We start from the raw sequence: 22,969 nt of genomic DNA, 5'->3' as shown, positions 1-22,969 counted from the left end.
CTCTCGCCTGGCATGTGGCAAACCATCTTATATCGGGATAGGGTGGAAAGGAGGGGAGTGGGGGGGGGGAATGAATTGACTGGCCGGTGACCTTAAGGTCTTTAAGAAAGACGAGGCTTTAAATATCTGGTGACGGGGAGAAGCTGGGAAGCTGAACCGTGGACCTGGAGCGTAGCCAGGAAACTTGGTGTGAACCAAAAATGGATGGAGGTGGGTTTTTTTTTTTTTCCTCACCCATATCGTGATTTATAAAGATGGTCTTGGGGTTTTGCAAGCAGCGTCGTCGCTTGCTTGCGTAGCTCTGTTCCTCCCTGGTCTGGAAAGGAGGGTGGCCATGTGCCATGATCCACATCAATCTCCTGTCTGTTGGCTACGTGGCTCCAATGTCCATTCAAGCTGTATTCTACCTGTAGCCACCTCGTTCTCAGCTTCCGTGGCATAGCCCAGAGGACGTGGCTCTGCCACTTTCCCCAGTTAAGGAATGGGATGCCTTTTTTTAAAGGGGAGAGGTGAGTCTGCCAATAAAGAATACGGAATAACAGTGTTGGAAGGGACTTTGAAGGCCTTCTAGTCCAGCCCAGTGCTCAAGCAGGAGCCCCTATACCAGTGGTTCTCAACCTTTCTAATGCCATGACCCCATAATACAGTTCCCCATGTTGTGGTGACCCCCAAGTGGGTGTGGCCACCAATAAGAGGGAGTAGGACAGCTAGGGAAAAGGGAAAAAAATGGCGGACAGTGTGGTTTGGCGACCCCCGTGAAATGGTCGTTCGACCCCAAATGGGGTCCCGACCCACAGGTTGAGAACCACTGCCCTATACATGGTCAGATGGCTGTCCAGTCTCTTGTTAAAAGCCTCCAGTGATGGAGCAGCCACAACTTCTAGAGGCAACTTCTGTCCCCCACTGGTTGATTGTTCTCACTGTCAGGAAGTTTCTCCTTAGTTCCAGGTTGCTTCTCTCCTTGTTTCGTTTCCATTTGCTGCCTCTTGTCCTGCCTTCAGGCGCTTTGGAGGATACGTTGACCCCCTCCTCTTCCTCGTGGCATCCCCTGGAGTTTTGGAACCCACCTATCATGTCACCACCTAGTCCTTCTCTTGGCTAGACTAGACCTTCCCAGTTGCCTCAATTGTTCATCTTGGATTTAGCCTCTAGGCTCCTTATCCTCTTTGCTGGTCCAGAATAGCAGACATCCCTCCCGGCCTTGTTTTACCTAGCAGTAAATACATTTCGCTGTTTGCCAGGTTTTGTTTGTTGAGAAAAGAGAGGGATGGAGAAAAAGGGATGGTGGTGGGGACGAAACAAAGAAAAGAAGGTAGATAGGGTAGATGGGAAAGAAAGAAATGCAAGAAGCTCTTTCTTTCCTTCCTTCCTTCCTTCCTTCCTTCCTTCCTTCCTTCCTTCCTTCTATTCTTTGTTTCTTTCTTTCTCTTTGTTTCTTTTTCTTTCTCCTTTCTTTTTTTCTTTCTCTTTTTCTTTCTTTCTCTTTTTCTTTTTCCTTTCTTTCTTTCTTTTTCTTTTTTTCTTTCTCCTTTCTTTTTCCTTTCTTTCTTTCTCTTTTTCTTTTTTTCTTTCTCCTTTCTTTTTCTTTCTTTCTTTCTCTTTTTCTTCCTTTTCTCTTCCTTCCTTTTTTCTTTCTTTTCTCTCTTTTCTTTCTTTCCGGAGTAACTGTCCACCACTCTCTCCCTGAGTGCAAGTTATATACAGCACAGGGCTTTCCCTCCACTTCCTGGGTGGAGCCGGTGCCGGGGAGAGGCAAAAAACGGCTTTATAAACCTCCGAGCTCGCCGTCAGCAAGTCCCGACAAGAGTGGTGAAATTACAGCCCTTCACGCAGAGGAAGACAGGGACGGGCCAGTTGGCTCCAGGGGAGGAGAAGTGGTGGCATCTGCCAGGGCTGACCCAGAGGCTCTCCTTTCCCCAAGACCGCCTGCCTGCCTGCCTGCCTGCGCTGCCTGCCTGCCAAGCGTGGTCACATTCCGGTGAGGTCCCAAGGCCTCTGGCTTGTGACAGCTTCTTGAGGACCCCCTAGGCTTCCTGAAGCGAAGCCGGGAGACTCTGCAAGCCTCTGCCCAGAGAGGGGCACGGGAACCCTCTGATCCGGTGCCAGGGGTGTTTGGATAGATGCGGCATCCGGACACATGGGCTGCCTCGGTGGTGCCAGGCAGTAGCGTGAGTGTCTGTCCCTCCTGGAAACCCGTTGCCTGAAAGCTGAGCTGGTTCAGACTAGAGAGAGCCCGGAGGGTGTCTGTCGAGCCCTCCGGCTGGACGGCTGCTGGACGGCCAGAGGGAGAACCACAAAGATCTTTTTTGAGAAGGAACTTTCACCAGCTCCTTAGCTGGAAAGGCAGAGAACTTTGAGACAGCCAGCTGCCAGCAGAAGACGGGAGGAAACAGCGCCATGATGGGGTCAAGAAGCGGCAACAGGCCCTGGGGCTTCCTGGGGGCGCCGGGGGTCTCGCAGCAGGCCACGGGCTGGCTCTTCCTCCTCTTGGTGGTCCTCCAGCAGCTTTGCTCCAGCTGGGCCTTCTCCACTTGCAAGACCCTGGACATGGACCTGATGAAACGGAAGCGGATCGAGGCCATCCGGGGTCAGATCCTGAGCAAGCTCAAGTTTCCGAAGCCCCCCGAAGTGGAAGACGCGGAGCCGAGGGTCCTGTCGGAGGAGGTGATGGCCCTCTACAACAGCACCTTGGAGGTGATCCGGGAAATGGCAGCCGAAGAGCCGCAGGAGACCGTCCACGAAGAGTACTACGCCAAGGAGGTGCACCGCTTCACGATGCTCTCCGTTGACCACCGTGAGTCCGGACAGGGGATGGGATGGGGGGGGGCAGGCACGGTGAAGGGGAGCACCGGGGTGTTAGGAAACAGCAGATTGTCCCTTGGTTGGTTGGTGAGTGGGCTGGTTTGTGACGCTGGCTGCAGGCTGACCCAGGTCCTTAAGGAAGACGATGCTTCCTCCGTTGATGGAGAAGGAAGGAGAAGGACTTATCTCAACCCGCTTCAGATCTCAGGGTTTGGGGACTTCCTCGGCCCTGTAGAAGGAGATCTGGAGTTTTGGGGGCGCCCCTTTTGACAAACTGTTCAAAACGGGTGAGTCGGAAAAGAGGCTTTAAAATGCTGGCGCTTTCGCCAAGCATAGAGGAGGGGGGGGGTCCGACGTTGGCAACTTTAAGATTTGTGGACTTCAACTCCCAGAATTCCCCAGCCAGCAGAGCTGGCTGGGGAATTCTGGGAATTGTAGTCCACAGGTCTTAAAAGTTGCCATGGTTGGAGATCTCTGCCATAGACCGTCACTGGATCGTCTGCACAGCCACTTGTCTGGAATGGGTCTCCTGCCTGAGCAGGGGGATGGACTAGATGACCTCCAAGGTCCCTTCCAACTCTGTTATTCTGAGGAGAAGGAGGGGGTGGGGGGGAGAAGCAGAGAAGGGTCTCCTGCCTGAGCAGGGGGATGGACTAGATGACCTCCAAGGTCACATTTATGGTGGTCGCAGTGTCCCGGGATCCCCTTTTGCAACCTTCTGACAAGCAAAGTCAATGAGGAAGCCAGATTAACTTAACAACCGGGTTACTAACTTCAGAACTGCAGAGATTCACTTAACAACTAAGGCCAGAAAGGTCATAAAATGTGACAAAACACACTTAACAAACATCTCGCTTAGCAACAGTAACTTTGGGCTGAGCTGCCATAAGTTGGGGACTATCTGTACAGTACAATGGAATAGAATAGAATAGAATAGAATAGAATAGAATAGAATGGAATGGAATGGAATGGAATGGAGTGGAGTGGAGTGGAAGTGGAAGGAATAGAATAGAATAGAATAGAATAGAATAGAATAGAATAGAATAGAATAGAATAGAATAGAATAGAATAGAATAGGGAATAAGAATAGGAAATAGGAAATAAGAATAGAATAGAATAGAATGGAATGGAGTGGAGTGGAGTGGAGGAATAGAATGGAATGGAATGGAATAGAATAGAATAGAATAGAATAGAATAGAATAGAATAGAATAGAATAGAATAGAATAGAATAGGAAATAAGAATAGAATGGAATAGAATGGAATGGAGTGGAGTGGAGGAATAGAATGGAATGGAATGGAATAAAATAGAATAGAATATAAGAATAGGAAATAAGAATAGAATAGAATGGAATGGAATGGAGTGGAGTGGAGTGGAGTGGAGGAATGGAATGGAATGGAAATACACGGAGTTCTCTGATCCCATATGACCTTGCTGGTGCCAGGAGACCTGTATCCTGACATCACCATGCAAATTCTATCCCTTTGTACCTGCAACACAATATCACACACAAAACATGTTAGGGAGACTTTTGCCTTGCAGCATCACAGACTTGCTCGTCGCTCCATCCTGCCCGTTTCTGCCCAAAACACAAATCCCAAAGACCGGAAACAGCTTCCGGCACCTTCACTCGGCTTCCTTGCAAGCATCCCAGGTCGGCCTGATGCTAACTTTCAGAAAGGTGACCTGAGCAGAGGAAAGAGGCAAGTGGCCGGCAGAGGAAAACTATCCCGATCGCTTCTGCTGGATGCTGCGATTAAATCCCGGGCCCTTTTCTCCAAAGGGGAAAATAAAATAAAGTGGGCCTCGGTTTCACTTCTGCAAGCCCAATCGGTAGTTTTAGGAGGAAGTGTTTTTTTCCCCAAAAAAGCTTATTTTCAGAAAGGGGGGTGGGTGCGAGCTCCTGACGCTTCTCCCTTAATTCTTGGCTCTCTTTGGTATTTCCCCCCGCCCCGCCACCTGCCTCCAATGCTATACTTGTAGAAACTCTTTTACTGAAGCAAAGTAAATGAAGCGGATGTGTTTTTCTCTGGCTATTTTTGCAAACTCAGCTTCGCCCAGGGGGGGGGGAGCAATGGCGGGGGCAAACCAAGGTTGGTTGGGCAGGCTTGAGGTCCCGCTGCTGGTGAGAATGCTTGGCCCTTGTACAGGTAAGTCCTCGGCTTACGACCACCATTGAGCCCAACCTGACCTAAGGAAGACGGTCGTTCAGTGACTTTTGCGTCATCTTACATCCTTTCTTCCCACGGTCGGTAAATGGATCACTGCGGTTGTTAGTCACCGGTTGTTAAGTGAAGCCGGCTTCCCCCGTTGACTTTGCTCAACAGAAGGTCACTTGACCCCGGGACGCTGCAACCGTCATAAACGTGAGTCAGTTGGCAAGTGTCTGAATTTTGATTGCGTGACCGCCGGGAGGCTGCAACGGTCATAAGTGTGAAAAATAATCAGTGCTTTTTTCAGTGCTGTTGCAACGTCAAATGGTCACTAAATGAGCGCTTATAAGTCAAGAACTACCCAGACCAAAAGCCGAATTGAATGGCAGAATAAGAGTTGGAAGGGATACTTGGAGGTCCTCTAGTCCAACCCTCCTTTGCGAGCAGGAAAGCCTGTAACGTTCTGGATTTACACATGCAGAGGACCAAAGCCAGGCCAAAGCTGGCAGAATTAACCAGGATGCATTTGGCTCTCTATCAGGGCCTGAAGCTAAAAAACCACAGGAGCTGAACAGGCGAGGGCGAGAAAGAAGCTGGCCACCAGGTTTACCGTCGCCAACCATCGCAAGCCATGTTTTGTGGCCACCCTGTCGGGCACGTAATTCGTCCGGCTTGTCAGAAAAGTATTTTGGGCTTCCAACCTGCAAGAATAAATTAAAAATGCGATCCAGACACCTGTGAGAAAAGAAGAAATCTTTTATCCCTAAAAGCAAAACAGACTGCCTTTCAGGACAGCTGCAGGAAAATGGGGTGCAGCAACAGAGTTTTACAAGGGGAGCGTCTATGTAGCCGATTCTAGGGTGACCCTTTAGGGGTTCGTGCTTGCCTTGTTTTGTGTGTATGTCTATGGCAGTGGTTCTCAACCTGTGGGTCGGGACCCCATTTGGGGTCGAACGACCATTTCACGGGGGTCGCCAAACAACGCAGTCCGCCATTTTTTCCCCCTTTTCCTTAGCTGTGCTCCTCCCTTTTATTCTATTGGCTTTTGAAAGCCAATCGAATAGACTCTCTTGAATAGAGTCTCATTCTATTGGCTTTCAAAAGCCAATCGGAATTGTCCAGGCTGTCTCTGTCCTGCTGAGCCCGCCAAAAGTCCCATTCTGCAAACGGTGCTGCACCCGTTGAGTAGTCCTCGACTTACGACCGGTTGAGTAGTCCTCGACTTACGACCGGTTGGGGGTCGCGGCATTAAAAAGGTTGAGAACCACTGGTCTATGGGGTCTACTGTTGGGAACCTGCAGTCCCTCTGGAAGACTTCATTTAACTAACCCTGTTTGTATTTGCAGACCTTATCCTTTGATAGGCGGATTGGGTCAATTTTAGTCGATTCGCTGAGTTTCCGCTTGACTGTCAGTTACACGCTGGAGACACGGATTCTCAGTCCCCGTTGTGGATTCTGTTCGTGTTTTAAAGGGAAGATGGAAAGGGTATAAAGAATAACATATATCTGGCTATCAAACTTCCCACAGGCTGCAAAAATTAGCATTTGGACTTCTTGGAACTGCAGCGGGGAGATGACAGACAGAGGAGGGGAGGGCAGAGAGGGGGGGAACAAGAGTCTGCCGAAAAGACACAGATCCCACCCAGATTGCAGCCAACTCCGTCTTGGTTCAAGGTGTAATTACCTGCTGGGTGTGGCTGGCGTGCCGCCTGAACAAATCCACGGGCCCTCCAGGCGTGGGTGGCAACTTTTGTAGTTCTTGTGGTCTTCTAGAAGGTAAGATGGATTCTCTACTGCTTCCCTCCCCTTCCCGGCGCGTGCCAGCCAGCCCGGGAATCCGGGAAAAAGTTTGCGTAAGCACAAGAAGACTTTTCCGTAAGTGTGTGTTGTGCTGTAGGGCTTAAATTCTCCCCAAAGGAGGTTTGGCCTGGACGGGTTTCTGCAAAAAAAGAAAAACAGACCCGTTTTTCTTTTTTGCTGTTTGTGCGATCCACTTCACTTCCATCACTTGACTCCTGAGTACAGGTGGTCCTTGACTTACAATGGTTCATTTAGTGACCAAAGCTTCAGTAGCACTGAAAAACGATGACTTTTTCACACTTGTGACCATTCCAGCATCCTCAAACTGATCAAAATTCAGATGTTTGGCAACTGACTCGGATTTATGACGGTTGCGGTGTCTCGGGCTCACGTGATCGTCCCCTTTTGCGACCGTCTGAACAAGCAAAGTCAACGGGCAAGCCGGCTGTGTTACTAACTGAAACACCTGCGGTGGTTCGCTTAGCAAGTAGGCCAAGAAAGGTGATAATCTAGGGCAAAATTGACTTAGCACCTGTCTGGCTTAGCAACATAAATTTGGGGCTCGTTGTGGTCATAAGTTGAGGACCACCTGTATAAACTGAGCCAAATCCACTTGGCAATAGATGGTCCGGTTTTGTTGTTAAATTGCATTTATGCTCACTTGGGGAGCGTGTTTCCCATGGATTGCTTGCTGGTCGCCTGAGGTAGACTGCTTCTGCCCCTGGAGGCTCTGTTAATTTAGCCACCTTGGTTCACTGGCTTTGATCATCATATCCTGCTGATTGTGCGTGAGGGCCCATTCCCCCTCCCTCCCTAATTTTTTTCCAAGCTCCTCGTGCAAATTTTCCTTCCCAATCTTGCAAAAGACAGAAGAGGCAGAAAGTTAAAAAAAAATAAAAATAAATTAAGATTCTGACATTTGAAGGCCTCAATCTGGCACTTTATGACAGCTGATAGGATGGCAGTCTTCCAATCTTTGAGGGAGGGGGGTCAACCTATTCTCCAAAGGGAAGGCAGGAGAAGAAGCAACGGATGGAAGCTAAAGGAGGAGAAAAACAGTCCAGGACTAAGGAGAAATTTCCTGACAGTTGGAACAATTAACCAGTGGAACGACTCGCCTCCAGAAGCTGTGGGTGCTCCATCGCTGAAGGTTTTCAAGAAGAGACTGGACAGCCATTTGTCTAAAATGGCATAGGGTTTCCTGCCTGAGCTGGGGGATGGACTAGATGACCTCCAAGGCCTGTCCCAGCTGTTATTCTGTCATGTGCAATGAAATTGTAGCCAGTTTCACACCATGCCAGCCAGCCCAGCCTACCAAAGTGGCACTGCCCAGCACCCTCAATTCATCCCATCCATGCAGAAAGCCCGAAGCCGTGCCATGAAAAGTAGGAAGGGCGCCTGGGTGCGCGTGCAGAGTGCTTTTCCACAGACAAGCCCCGAGTGGCTTCTGTGGTTTAGTGTCACCCAGGGGAGAACGAGGGAAGTCGCACAAGAGGCGAGACTCAAAGACTCTAGCCCCACACGTGCGTGTGTTTGTGTGTGTGTGTGTGTGTGTTGGGGAGTGCACGTTGTGGGGAGAGCTGACACAAACCCATCCGGTAGCATGACTTAGCAAAGCCTTGGGGCTGCTGATAAGCTGATGCTCCAAAGACGGATGTCTTGTGCCCCTTCTCGGGGATAAGGACCCCCACCTGGTCCCAAAACCAACTTCCCCTTGTGGCTTGAGGTTCTTCACCCCCCCCCCAGAAGCCCCATCCGGTCCTTTTCTGTCCTCCCACAGCCGCCCCAAAGCCAAGGGGAGACTTTCCAGATCCAAAGGATCAGCCACTGGTGTCAATTCTGTGGGGTAAATAAGAACAGAACAGAACAGAACAGAATAACAGAGTTGGAAGGGACCTCGGAGGTCATCTAGTCCCACCCTCTGCTCAGGCAGGAAACCCTATCCTATTTCAGGCAAATGGCTGTCCAGTCTCTTTTTAAAAACTTCCAGTGTTGGAGCATTCACCTCTTCTGGAGGCAGGTTGTTCCACTGGTTAATTGTTCTCACTGTCAGGAAGTTTCTCCTTAGTTCTAGGTTGCTTTTCTCCTTGATGAGTTTCCACCTGTTGCTTCTTGTCCTGCCTTCAGGTCCCTTGGAGAATAGGAGTTGGAAGGGACCCTGGAGGTCTTCTAGTCTAACCCCCTGAAGTGAAGATCCAGGGCTACATCAGAGAGAGCAATAGGCCTACAATGAATCATATCTGCCATGGTACCGGTGGTTCATACCTGCGTCCCCAGTGAGGTTTACACTGAAGTAAGAAGACGGTGTGTACCCCAAAAGGGAGGGCTTTTTAAAAAAAAACACACATAAAGCTTGGCAACTTGAAGATAGGTGGACTTAAAACTCCCAGAATCCCCCAGACTGTATATTTTCGTTGGGTGGACTTCAACTCCCAGAAGTCCCTAGGCAGCATGCTTTAAGATGGGTTGGTTTCAACTCCCAGAATCCCCCAGACTGTATGTTTTGGCTGGGTGGACTTCAACTCCCAGAATTCCCCAGGCAGCATGCTTTAAGATGCATGGATTTCAACTCCCAGAATTCCCCAGAGCTCACGCTTTAAATCGGATGGATGTTAACTCCCAGAATCCCCTAGCCGGTGTGTTTTAAGACCAAACGCAAGATCTTCCGTTTAGAAACCCTTTTCGGGATCGGATCAAGGAAAACTGAGGTCAGCGGGGAACCGAGTTCCACGACTTCTAATTTAGGGGAGCGAGTAGGACAAACCGGTTCCTCCTCGTTTTATTTCTAGGCTTTGTCATGTTGGAAAGTCCCAAAATAGTTTGGGAATTTCCTCCGGCTGATAAGGCCCTACGCCTTATCTCCCTTTTTGCAGCTGTAAAACATCAGCTGTAAAATGCCTTTTTCTGTTGTTTTTTTCTCAAGAAATTGCAGCCACTCTCCTCCCCTTGGCCACGTCATCTGGAAACAATGAAAAAAAGATGACCACATCCAAACCCAAAGAGGGGAAGTGGGAAACCTGGGGGCCAATTTTTCCTGTCATGTCACTGATAGGGAAGTGGTCCCTAGTGGTGGTGGCTGGGATGATGTGGACAGAGAAGCCAACTTTCCTGCTTCTCTTCTCCCCCCCCCCCCACCCAGGGCTTCGGTGCTTTGAGGAAGGGATCCCCAAACGGGGCAACTAAGACTTGCAGACTTCAACTAACACTCCGCAAGTCTTAAAGTTGCCTTTTTGGGGGACCCCAGTTTTAAGGGGTGCAGGACCCAGAGCAGCTCTTTGCAACCGAGGCAGCTGAGGCTGGGCGCGGGATAAAAATATCTGGCAGCTTCAGAGATGACCCCACAGCTGAGTCAGACTCCCAACATCTGGAAGGGAAAACACGATATGATTTCATGGGAGCTCGAAGGACGGTCTCTGGAAAAATGCGATTTTGTTTTTCACCCGTTCTTCCTGGGCTGGTTGGTTAAGTTCACACTTCTGCAAGTTTACATTGGCTGCTTTCTGCAAATGGAGGGCAGAAGAGCAGACAAAGCCAATCTCCTTAGGTCAGTTGGCAACCTGGGGAATGCTTTCTTTCTTTCTTTCTTTCTTTCTTTCTTTCTTTCTTTCTTTCTTTCTTTCTTTCTTTTTCTTTCTTGCTTCTTTCATGCTTTTTTCTTCTTTCTTTCTTCCTTCCTTCCATCCTTTCTTGCTTTCTTGCTTCTTTCATGCTTTTTTCTTCTTTCTTTCTTTCTTTCTTTCTTTCTTTCTTCCTTCCTTCTTTCTTGCTTTCTTCCGTCCTTCGTTCTTTCTTGCTTTTTTGCTTCTTTCTTTCTTTCTTTCTTTCTTTCTTTCTTTCTTTCTTTCTTCTGTCCTTCCTTCTTGCTTTTTTCTTTTCTTCCTTCTTTCTTTTTTCTTTATCATCTTTCTATCGTCTTTTTCCTTTTCTCTCTCTCTCTCTCTCTCTCTCTCTCTCTCTCTCTCTCTCTCTCTCTCTCTCTCTCTCTCGTTTACTTGCTCTCTTCTCTTTTATTAGACATACAAAATATTTTGTTTTTCCTCCTCTGAAGTTTTTTTTCCTTTCTTCCTTCCAATTTCCTCACCCTGGATTCTATCTTTGTTTTCTCCAAATTGCTGTGTCCTGTTTGTTTGCAACGGAAGACGGTACATATTTTTGAAAAAACAAAAAACAAAAACCGAACAATCCTTAATGCTGTGGTTGGAGACTTGGAGAGAAACTGAAAAAAAAAACAAAAAAACAAACCCATGATCTCTGTCTGTTTGACCAAAGTCAAAGCTCCTTTGATCTCACAAGGAAGAGAAAAACTTTAAAAATAGCCTCTTCCTGTAGCCGAAATAGATGCTGTGACGAAGTCATACGGGCAAAAAACAAAAAAACCCGAGGTTGGGCTGAGGTTGGTGTGTGTCTTCTGGAAATCTGCCGGTTTGCCTGGATGGATGGTGGGATGAGCTAGTCTTCCGAAAACAACTGACCCCCAGAGGTCATACAGCTGGGCCTGACCCCTAGAGCTGGCTGGGCTCAGATCTTGAACACAAAACCCATGGATTGATTTGCTGATTCTGCTGAGCTGGCTTAAAAGGGAGTGATGAATCTTCTTGAGTAACCATTTGAAGCTACAATGACACTAAAAAAAAATGTGACTTATGACTGCTTTTCACACTTATAAAGGTTGCAGCATCCCCACGGTCACAAATTCAGGGCAACTGACTCGTAGTTGTGCCAGTTGTAGCGTCCCGGAGTCATGTGACCCCTTTTGCAATGAGCACAATCAATGAGAAAGCCAGATTTGCTAAACGATTGTGTTACTCATTACACAGCTGCAGTGATTCACTTAACAGCTGTGGCAAGAAAGGTCATAAAATGAGGCAAAATTGTCTCACTTAGCAACAGAAATATTGGACTCGATTGCAGTCATAAGTGGGGGAACTACCTGTAATTTAAATTTGGTTAATAAACTCGGCAAGACCATCACCTTAGGCCAGACAATAGTTCGCGTTTGAATGTTGCTTGTCATATGAACGGAGCCATTGTGGTTTGTTAACCTGGGTTTAGAACAGGGGGTCTCCAAACTGGGCCGCTTTAAGACTTGTGGACTTCAACTCCCAGAATTCCTCAGTCAGCACGGCCATTTTGAAGCAGGCTAATTGGGGGATTCTGGGGTTCGCCCATTATAAGTTTCATTAGTGTTTTAGAGTTGGTAACTTTTAAGGCTTGTGGATTTCAACGTGACGGCTGAGGAATTCTGGGAGTTGAAGTCCACAAGTCTCAAAGCAGCCAAGTTTGAAGACCCCTGGTTTAGAAGCTTGTGTGAATTGGACCATGATGGTCTTTTTCTCGGGATAAGCTCCTGGCTGCATTATTGTGAGGCTGAATAAAAGAGTTTGTCCCTTGCTGAGTTTAAGACAGAATTTTTCAACCTTAGTCACTTTAAGATGTATGGACTTCAACTCCCAGAATCCCCCAGTCAGTTGCTCCTTTCCCTCCTGGCTGAGACGGCTGGAAGATGTAGTTCTACCAATCTCTGAAGACTGATGGGTAGTTTTCTCTTTCTCTAAACCAGGAGTGTCCAAACTTGACAACTTGAAGACTTGTGGACTTCAACTCCCAGAATTCCTCAACCGTCACGTTGAAATCCACAAGCCTTAAAAGTTACCAACTCTAAAACACTAATGAAACTTATAATGGGCGAACCCCAGAATTCCCCCAATTAGCCTGCTTCAAAATGGGTGGGCTTCAGCTCCCAGAATTCCCATGCTGGCTGGGGAATTCTGGATCCTGCAGTCCATTCATCTCAAAGTGGCCAAGGCTGGAAGACCTTTGGCTAAACTCCTGCTCTGCTTCCTCTCTCCTGTCTCAGCAAGCTACGGCGACCAGTACAAGAAGGATGACCAAAACGTCTACTTTGGATTCGAAATCGGACCAATCCGGCAGGTCCTTAGCGACCCCAACTTGGTATACCGTGCAGAGCTGAGGATGTACGCCTCTGGGAACGGACAAGAGCAGCGAATGGAGCTTTACCAGGTAGGATGGGGTGGAACGTAGTCTGGATTCCCAGAAGGGAGGGGCTGCATTCCAGAGACAGCAAAGCCTAGCTAGTTTGTGTGGGAGAAAGAGGGTGAAGACAGCTCCTCCTCAACCGTTCCCAGAATACAGGTCGTCTTTGATGCAAACCATTCGTTTAGTGACCGTTCGATGTTACGACAGAATCGAAAGGAGATCTCTCTAATTCAGGGATGTCCAACCTTGGTAACGTTTAAGATTTGTGGGTTTCAATTCCCAGAATTCGACAGGCCTTAAAGTTGCCAAGGTTGGACACTCCTGCTGTAACGGTAAGGAAATTGAAAAACGAAACCTCATTAAATTTCTTTTAGTGTGAAATGTTATTGCCAACCTCACTTGCACAACCGACTTTTTTTTTGTGTGGTGAGGTTAAATGACACTGCCAAAGGGACCACTTTTTTGAGGGGGGGGGGAGGAAACTTTGCCTCTTGGTTCTGTCCCAGTAGCAGAAAAAGAGCAGCGAAACGTTTTGAGGATTAGAAACTTTTTCTTTTAAAACCGAAAGCTCAAAAGCTGGAGGAGAAAGCAGGCAGGGTATTTTGTCCGGCTGGGTAAATGTGCACAAAAGCTGCTCCTTGATGCGTTCTGTCTGGTCCGTCTGTCCTTAGCAAAAAGCCCACTCTGGGAATGACTCCACTTGGTACTACCTGCAAGGGCTGTCGGTGAAGGTGAAGAGCGAAAAAGAATGGCTCTCCTTTGATGTCACCAACGTCCTCCGGTTGTGGCTCGCAAGTAGAGGTAGGGTGTAAGGAGGGCGCATGACCTGGGGTGGCCCTGGGGACTTGCTCTCCTTTGTAGACTCAATTTTCAGAAACCTGTCTGCAAATAAGGCAGGGTTGCTCAAACGTAGCAGCTTTGAGACGGGCGGACTTCAATTCCCAGAATGCTGGTGAATTCTGATGAATTCTGGGAGTTGAAGTCCACGCATCTCAAAGTGTGCTGGCTGAGGAATTGTGGGAGTTGGAAGTCCACCCATCTTAAAGCATGCTGGCTGGGAGTTGTGGGAGTTTTGAAGTCCATACCTCATAAAAAGTGCTAATTGTGGGAGTTGAAGTCCACGCATCTTAAAGCATGCTGGCTGGGAGTTGTGGGAGTTTTGAAGTCCATACCTCATAAAAAGTGCTAATTGTGGGAATTGAAGTCCACGCATCTTAAAGCATGCTGGCTGGGAATTGTGGGAGTTGCGGTCCATGCATCTTAAAACACGCTGGCTGGGAATTGTGGGAGTTGAAGTCCATGCATCTCAAAGTATGATGGCTGGGGAGTTCTGGGAGCGCCATCACTGGAGATTTTGAAGAAGAGGCTAGACCAGTAGTTCTCAACCTCTTTAATGCCGCGATCCCTAACCAGTCGTAAGTTGAGGACTACTCAACCGGTCGTAAGTCGAGGACTACTCAACTGGTGCAGCACCGTTTGCAGAATGGGACTTTTGGCGGGCTCAGCAGGGCAGAGACAGCCTGGACAATTCCTATTGGCTTTGGAAAGCCAATAGAATTAGACTCTATTCAAGAGAGTCTATTCTATTGGCTTTCAAAAGCCAATAGAATACAAGGGAGTAGCACAGCTAAGGAAAAGGGGGAAAAAAATGGCGGACTGTGTTGTTTGGTGACCCCCGTGAAATGGTCGTTCGATCCCAAATGGGGTCCCGACCCACAGGTTGAGAACCACTGGGCTAGACAGTCACTTGTCTGAGATGATATAGGTTCTCCTGCTTAAGTGGGGGGCTGGACTAGAAGACCCCCAAGGTCCCTTCCAGTTCTATTCTATTAAGAAAGCATGCTGGCTGGAGGAATTCTGGGAGTTGAAGTCCACCAAGCTTCTCTGAAACAGCATGCTGGCTTTAGGGAGACCACCAATCCTGGACCCCCCCCCCCAGTCCTAATGTATGTCTTTCAGATGAGCTGGGAAGATTTCGACTTAGCACTCATTGTTCCTGTGATGGCAAACGAAATGATCTAACGATAAAAATCGAAGGTAAGAGTTGGGCAAAGGAGAGTGGGCTGGGCTGGGTGGGGTCTGCTCCTGGCCAAGGTCTCATTTGACCCCATTGCTTATTAAGTTATCTAAATAATGGCTGTAGCTCCCATACACCCCTGTGGGCTAGAATCTCTGGGGAGACACCAGTAGTCCCCGCCTTATGACTATTCCTTTAGTGCAGTGGTTCTCAACCTTTTTAATGCCGCGACCCCCAACCGGTCATAAGTCGAGGACTACTCAACCAGTCGTAAGTCGAGGACTACTCAACTGGTGCAGCACCATTTGCAGAACGGGACTTTTGGCGGGCTCAGCAGGGCAGAGACAGCCTGGACAATTCCGATTGGCTTTTGAAAGCCAATAGAATTAGACTCTATTCAAGAGTCTATTCGATTGGCTTTCAAAAGCCAATAGAATAAAAGGGAGTAGCACAGCTAAGGAAAAGGGGAAAAAAAATGGCGGACTGCGTTGTTTGGCGACCCCCGTGAAATGGTCGTTCGACCCCAAATGGGGTCCCGACCCACAGGTTGAGAACCACTGCTTTAGTGGCTGTTTGAAGTTACAACAGCCGTTGAAAACGGTGACTTATATCCAGTCTTCACATTTATGACTGTCGAAACATCCCTGCTTTCATGGGATCAAAATTCAGGTACTTGACATCCAGCATATGTTTAGCTGTTAGAGCATCCTAGGGTCATGGGTTTGCCAATTTACGACCAGATTTGCTTAACAACCATGTCAGCCTCATAAAACCCCAATAAAAGAAGGTTGTAGAATCAGACTCGGCTTACTTAACCACCACACCATTTAGCGGTCGTAAGTCGAGGAGTGCCCATAATAGGCTAGGATAGGGGTAGGCAACCTTGGCTCTTTTATGACTCATGGACTCAACTCCCAGAATTCCTGAGCCAGCCGTGCTGAGAATCTCCATAGGCATCTGCCTTTTGAAAAGCATCTTTGCAACAGCCCCTCAAATATTGGAGGATTGCTATCATGTCACCCCTAGTCCAAATTAATCAGTGGAACAGCCTGCCTCCAGAAGCAGTAAATGCTCCAACACTGGAAGTTTTTAAGAAGAGACTGGACAGCCATTTGTCCGAAATGGTGTAGGGTTTCCTGCCTGAGCAGGGGGTTGGACTAGATGACCTCCAAGGTCTCTTTGTTAGACTAGACCAGGGGTAGACAACCTTGGTTCTTTTATGACTCATGGATTTGTGGACTTCAATTCCTGGCTGGCTCAGGAATTCTGGAAGTTGAAGTCCACGAGTCATAAAAGAGCCAAGGTTGCCTACCCCTGGACTAGACATACCCAATTTCCTCAACCGTCCTTCGGGTATGTTTTAGCCTCCGGTCCTCTGATCATCTTTGATGCTCTTCTCTGCACTCTTTCTAGAGCAGTGGTGGCGAACCCATGGCACGGGTGCCAGAGGCGGCACTCAGAGCCCTCTCTGTGGGCACGTGCCCCGTCGCCCCAGTCCTAGGCCTTCAGCTGAGTTTTATAAAACCTTTTCGCTTTAGGCCTCCGCCGCCGTGTGCAAAAAAAAAAAAGGTTCAATCAGTCAATTTCAACTTCTCGCGGGAAAAAAAAAAGATCTTGCAAAGTTGGAATTGATTGATTGAACTTTTTAGTCCCACCCAGTCTGCCGTTACCACTGCAGCCACGCCCACCCCATGGGCCACACCCACCCAATGGGCCACACCCACCCGGCACCAAACGATGCATAAGTGGGTTTTGGGTTGCACTTTGGGCACTCGGGTCTCTAAAAGGTTCGCCATCACTGTTCTAGAGTCTCAACCTCTTCTTTGTATCATGGTGATTGAAATTAGGGGACACTGGCCATCAGGATGGGGCCATGTGCAGAGTCCACTGGAGGGATCCTGCTTGCCAGGCATACACCCTTCTGAAGAATTTTGCCGCCAAAACACACCTAGCAACGTTAATTCTTCCTAAAACTTCCTCCCAAAGCACCTCTGGATGAGCGCACCAATTTCTCCTTCCCGTTTCAGTCTCAACGTTTCGCCGGAGCTGCCGGCCACTCCCCCCCCCATCGTTGGTGGCTGGGGTTGTGCGTGTTGAGTCATCAGGGAGGCAATAGGCTCCCTCTGGGGCGACTTCCGGCTTACGAAAGCCTCGGTCAGATTTTTTTTTGGCAAGGAATTAGCGGCCTTCTGTTGGTGGTGATTGGGGGGGGGGAGGAGAAGAGGGTGAAGGAAAGAAAATTAATCTTTGATTTGTCTGCCAACCTTGCATCATGTGCTCGGATGCTCAGAATGTATGAGTAATGAGTTAAGAGGAAAGCTTTGGTCAAAAGATGGTCAAAATGATGGAGGAGTCGCTTGTGAATATCGGAAGCTACCTCCCTTCTTCTCTTTGCTTCTCAAACTTGGCGACTTTAAGACGGGTGGACTTCAACGCCCAGAATTCCCCAGCCAGTCTTAAAGTTGTCAAGATTGAGAAACACTGTACTATATTATAAATAGACCTTAACTTATGACCAATAGCTTAGTGACTGTTCAAAGTTACGACGGACCTCCCGAGAAATGACTTACGACCCAGATTTGAAGTTCCAATGACCCCCCCCCCAGTCATGAGACCGCAATTTATATCCTTTTTTGGGTTGGAAACTGGCTTTTACTTCCAGTTGCCGGCGAAGAAAGGCCCATTGGGGACAATGGATTCACTTAACGCAACTTCAAAACAAGCTCACAAAATCAGCCACCATCTCAACCAGACATGACGTATAGCTATAATTCTGGGCTTAATTACAGTCGTAATCAAGAGCTACTTGTCATATTATTAAAGGGTGTTCTTCTCCCGTTTAATTGGACTTATTTTGGCATGCTCACTCAAGGACGAGGGGGGACATGATAGCAGGGTTCCAATATCTCAGGGGCTGCCCCAAAGAAGAGGGAGTCAAGCTATTCTCCAAAGCGCCTGAAGAAGGCAGGACAAGAAGCCAAGGATGGAAACTAACCAAGGAGAGAAGCAACCTAGAACTAAGGAGGAATTTCCTGACAGTGAGAACAATTAACCAGTGGAACAACCTGCCTCCAGAAGCGGTGAATGCGCCAACACTGGAATTTTTTAAGAAGAGACTGGACAGCCATTTGTCTGAAATGGTATAGGGTTTCCTGCCTAAACAGGGGGTTGGACTAGATGACCTCCAAGGTCCCTTCCAACTTTATCATCATCATCATTATTATTATTATTCTGTTCTAATTCTATTCTTATTCTTATTCTATTCTATTCTATTCTATTCTATTCTATTCTATTCTATTCTATTCTTCTATTCTATTCTATTCTATTCTATTCTATTCTATTCTATTCTATTCTATTCTATTCTATTCTATTCTATTCTATTCTTATTTCCTAGTCTGTTCTACCTGTAATTTGGATTCTTCCTTCCCTCCTGATGCATCCATGGTAAAATTTAGAGCGGTTTTCCAGCTGAGTTTTGAGGAAATCGCAACAGATTCCCAGTTCAACAGAGCCTCCCATGTCACTTTGTGGAGAATGCAAGTCAGTGACTCCACTTTTCTTTGCAGGCATTGCCACCAAAAGAGGGGACCAGGGACCATTAAGTCTGGACACAAAGCAGCGGCCGTACCTGCTGATCATGGCCACCACTCCGGAACGAGCTGATTCCTCAAGTCACAAGCGGAGAAAACGGGCCGCTCCAGATGCAGAGTTCTGCAGCAGTCAGTAAGTCGCTGTCAGGGGTGAAGCAGAGTCTGAGCTTTATTACTTTATTACATTCTGCCTCTAATACAGGAATCTCCCCAGACTGGCAGTCACCGAATATATAAGCCTCCAAGGAACTTTGGGGATGTTCTTTTCTAGCCCCTTTCCGCTTGCGCAGAGACTCCAGGCTAGCTTTGTGCTTGACCCCTTGTCCCTGCTAGGCTGGGTGCTTCCCACCACCAGCTGTTTTAAAACTTGATTGATTGATCAATCAGTCAAATAAATATGTGAGACACAGTTTTTTCCCTTGTGCCATCTCTCTGCTGAACACCTAATCACACTTGGCCAAGCAAAGTAATTCTGTTCCGTTCCATTCCATTATATTATATTTTTGTTCTGTTCTGTTCTGTTCCGTTCCATTCCATTATATTTTTGTTCTGTTCCGTTCCATTCCATTATACTATATTTCTGTTCCGTTCCATTCTGTTCCATTATATTTCTGTTCCATTATGTTATGTTATGTTATGTTATGTTATGTTATGTTATGTTATAATTATATTATACTATGTTATATTATATTATATTATAATTATACAATACAATACTATACTATGCTATGCTATGCTATGCTATACTATACTATAATTATACTCCTCTATACTCTATACTCTACTCTACTCTACTCTATTATATTGGCATTTTTATGGCTCCTTTTTCCTAGATCACCAGAAGCAAAGAATTGCTGCGTACGCCGTTTCTACATTGACTTCCGAAAAGATTTAAAATGGAAGTGGATCCACGAACCCAAAGGCTATTATGCCAATTTCTGCATGGGGCCTTGTCCGTATCTCTGGAGCTCGGACACTCAATACAGCAAGGTAAAGGAAAGCGGTTTGCCCATTTCCCTCAGGGCTGTCTGGCCAGTGTGGTCAAAAAAGTCAAGATGGCAGCTGAGACGGTGCCCTCAACACCCTGGTTGATTTTTTTTAATACTATTTTTTTTTTGCTTTTCAACTTTTTTATTTGTATTTACACAAAACTCCCAAAAAAGGGGGAATTATTTTTTATTACGAAAACAAAAAATAAACCGCATATTAAAAATGTGTGTTTAAAAAAAAGAAAAGAGGCACGTACAGTAATCCTGAACTCAAAGCAGTTCATTTAGCGACCGTTGAAAGTTACAAGGACCCTGGGAAAAATACCTTATGACCGTTTTTCACCCTTACGACCGTTGCAGCATCCCCGTGGTCACGTGATAAAAATTCAGATGTGTGGCAACTGACTCATATTTATGACGGCCGCAGTGTCCTGGGATCATGTGATCCCCTTTTGTGATCTTCTGACTAGCCAAGTCAATGGAGAAGCCAGATTCACTTAACAACAGGGTTGTTGACTTATCCGCTGCGGCGATTCGTTTAACAACTCTGTGGCAAGGAAGATCGTAAAACTCACTTGACAAACGTCTCACTTAACAACAGAAATTTGGGGCTCAGTTGTGGTCGTAAGCCGAGGACTACCTATATACATATATCATCTCCCCCTTAGTTGAATATTGATAAGTATATTGCAAGAATACTAATTTCCCATCCTTTGTGAAGCAGGCCCAACTTTTATAAACTTCAAATTACATTTGCAGGTTATGGAACGGTCAAGCCCTTATTGGTTTTTTAGGAGTTTAATGACCCTGCTCTGTGGACATCCCTGGTTTTCTACTGGGGTTGTTTTCAAAAACAAGGAAGGATAATTAATTTCCTGGCTTTGGATGAAAAAGCAGGGCACTCAGCCACCCTGCGGTTGGTTTACAGGCTGGCACCTCCCTCCGAAGAAGGCATGAGCTAAACAGTTGCACAAGGGACTGGCGTTCAACCAGCCAAGATTGATGGCCTGTTGGGTTCAAGATGGTAGGGGGAAAAGATGTGGGTGGCCCAGAGCTGTGTTGAAGGCTTCGTTTGGATGGCTAAACTATCCAATCCAATCCAATCCAATCCAGTCCAATCCCACCTCTTTATTATGGTGTCTGACCAGCTTTAGCCCTAAAAAGAGTACAATAAAAGACAGGAACACAACCATTGGTTATTAGAGTAGGGAAAAAACAAGAGGAGAATAAAACAGACTTTCCAATTAAAAGTTTTGCACAATTGTGTCACTTGGGGAAGATATTCGATCATCTGATGGGTAGAATATAGAATAGAAGAATAGAATAGAATAGAATAGAATAGAATAGAATAGAATAGAATAGAATAGAATAGAATAGAATAGAATGGAATGGAATGGAATGGAATAGAACTGGAATGGAATAGAACAGAACAGAACAGGAATGGAATGGAATGGAATGGAATAGAATAGAATAGAATAGAATAGGAATAGAATGGAATGGAATGGAATAGAATAGAATAGAATAGAATAGAATAGAATAGAATAGAATAGGAATGGAATGGAATAGAATAGAATAGGAATAGAATAGGAATAGAATGGAATAATGGAATGGAGGAATAGAATAGAACAGAACAGAACAGAATAGAATAGAATAAAATAACAGAGTTGGAGGGTACCTTGGAGGTCATCTAGTCCAACCCCCTGCTCAGGCAGAAAATCCTATCGCATTTCAGACAAATGGTTGTCCAGTCCCTCTTTAAAAACTTCCAGTGTTGGAGCACCCACCATTTCTAGTGGCAAGCCGTTCCACTGATTAATTGTTCTGTCAGGAAATTTCTCCTTAGTTCCAGGTTGCTTCTCTCTCTGATTCGTTCCAGGTTGCTTCTCTCTTTGCTCTTCTTCGTACTTCTTCCAAAGTCTCAACAGCTTTTTTTTTTTTGTGATGTGGTGACCAAAGCTGGACGCCGTATTCCAGGTGTGTGGCCTTACTATGAAATCTTGCATCTCTAAGCAGGCTGCTCTTGTCTCTTCCGCCTAGGTCCTCGCTCTCTACAACCTGCACAACCCCTCGGCCTCAGCCGCACCCTGTTGTGTCCCCGACGAGCTGGAGCCACTGGGCATCATTTACTACGTCGGGCGACAAGCCAAAGTAGAACAACTTTCCAACATGATTGTCAAATCCTGCCGGTGTAGCTGAGAAATAGGATCGGTGGCGGACTTGGGATTGCCGTTCGGGTCAGTTTGGAATGTCTGAAAGGTCCCACTGGGGAAGGAGTCAGGAGTGCAAGGACGCCGGCTTCGTTTTCCCTTCTGCCTTTTTTCCCCATCTTTTTCTTTTCGTCTTCCCGAAAAAGGCATTTTTTTCTTTCTCTCTCTCTCTCTCTCTCTCTTTTTTTTTTTTAAAAACCAACTTATATTGTTATTAATATTATTATTATTATTATTATTTGGTAAATTTATGTTTTTTTGGGGGGGGAGGTGAGGATTCTTTTTTTTTTTAATTATTTGGCTTCGTGGTGGAGAGAACTTTCTCTAGAGAGAGAGAGAGAGAAAGAGAGAGAGGAAGAAGAAGAAGAAGGAGGAGGAGGAGGAAGAAGAGAGACACGGATCCAGCACCAAGAACAGGCCGGGAAGAAGAAGCCCCTTTTTTGCTAAGAGAAGTGGGAGGAAGCAATTTGCTGCAAGACAGCAACAAACAAAGAACTAAATTAAAATTTGATCGGGGTTCAGGAATTGTAAAAAAAAAGGGATAAAGCTGCTGAAGGGCCGCCGTGTGTTGACTTTGGAACAGAGTCCGGAATTGTCTCGTTCAGAAGATCCAGGAGGAATGTTCTCCAAATGCCCAAACTTTGGGGGGGGGGGAGTTTTGGGTCGCTGGACGATGCCTGATTTACTGCTTTTGGATTTTGTGGCGAAGGGAAGAGGTTCCCAAAACCGGATAAAACTCTGCTTTAGACTCTGTCTCACGGCACGCAGATGCGGACATTTGGACAATGTTCGGACCTCGCTCTTGAAAAAAACCCCAAAACTGGATGGGGTGAATGACTCACTTCCTATCTTGTGGTTCTGCTGGCCCCACTTCCCAGTTGTTGGTAGATGCTGGGGGAGAAATTGGAGGGGGGGTGGGGAAAAAGGGTGGGGGGCTCTTTGGGGTTCATACAGTGCTGGGATAACCATAAAAAGGCAGGGTGGATTGGGCTGTTCCAGCTGTGGAAGGAAATACGGGTGGTCCTCAACTTTACGGCCACAATTTCCGTGGCTAAGCAAGCTGTTCCGGTGAGTCGCGCCCCATTTTATAACCTCTTTTGTTAAGCCAATCGCTGCAGTTGTTAAACGAATCTGGCTCCCCCCCCCAATTGACTTGGCTGGTCAGAAAGTCGCAAAAATATGAGCCAGTTGTCCAGCATCCAAAATGTAAATCAGGCGACCGTGGGGACGCCTCAACGGTTGTAAGTGTGAAAAATATCACAAGTCCCTTTTTCCAGTGCCGTTGTAACTTCGAACGGTCACTAAATGAACTGTCGTAAGTTGAGGATGACCTGATATCGGCAGTAAATTCAGACACCGCAAACTGGGCGGGTTCGCACAAGCGCTCAACCCTAAACGTGCATTGATAAATGGC

The 22,969-nt window shown here is 46.9% G+C and overlaps 1 protein-coding gene across 1 annotated transcript; it reads left to right on the top strand.

The window, feature by feature from the left end:
- The first annotated feature begins 1,725 nt into the window (after positions 1-1,725).
- On the top strand, positions 1,726-21,747 carry TGFB1 (transforming growth factor beta 1). The gene is made up of 7 exons (XM_039369197.1): positions 1,726-2,794; positions 12,613-12,776; positions 13,424-13,553; positions 14,712-14,789; positions 18,336-18,492; positions 19,193-19,349; positions 21,386-21,747. The coding sequence occupies exons 1-7, from the start codon at positions 2,398-2,400 to the stop codon at positions 21,542-21,544; spliced, it is 1,242 nt and encodes a 413-aa protein (XP_039225131.1). The 5' UTR covers positions 1,726-2,397; the 3' UTR covers positions 21,545-21,747.
- Positions 21,748-22,969: the final 1,222 nt, after the last annotated feature.

This window comes from Crotalus tigris, unplaced genomic scaffold (assembly GCF_016545835.1).
Source record: "Crotalus tigris isolate CLP2741 ecotype Arizona unplaced genomic scaffold, ASM1654583v1 scf7180000020990.9691751010:1144802, whole genome shotgun sequence".
Taxonomy (NCBI): domain Eukaryota; kingdom Metazoa; phylum Chordata; class Lepidosauria; order Squamata; family Viperidae; genus Crotalus; species Crotalus tigris.
The sequence above is the reverse complement of the archived record's forward strand: the minus strand, read 5'-3'. Positions and strand labels throughout refer to the sequence as shown.

Excerpts from the sequence above, each read along its gene's own strand:
- TGFB1 (XM_039369197.1), top strand. The coding sequence starts at position 2,398 with ATGATGGGGTCAAGAAGCGGCAACAGGCCCTGGGGCTTCCTGGGGGCG. Across the intron at positions 14,790-18,335 it reads TCTAACGATAAAAATCGAAG|GCATTGCCACCAAAAGAGGG; the intron begins GTAAGAGTTGGG and ends TTTTCTTTGCAG. Across the intron at positions 19,350-21,385 it reads CGGACACTCAATACAGCAAG|GTCCTCGCTCTCTACAACCT; the intron begins GTAAAGGAAAGC and ends TCTTCCGCCTAG.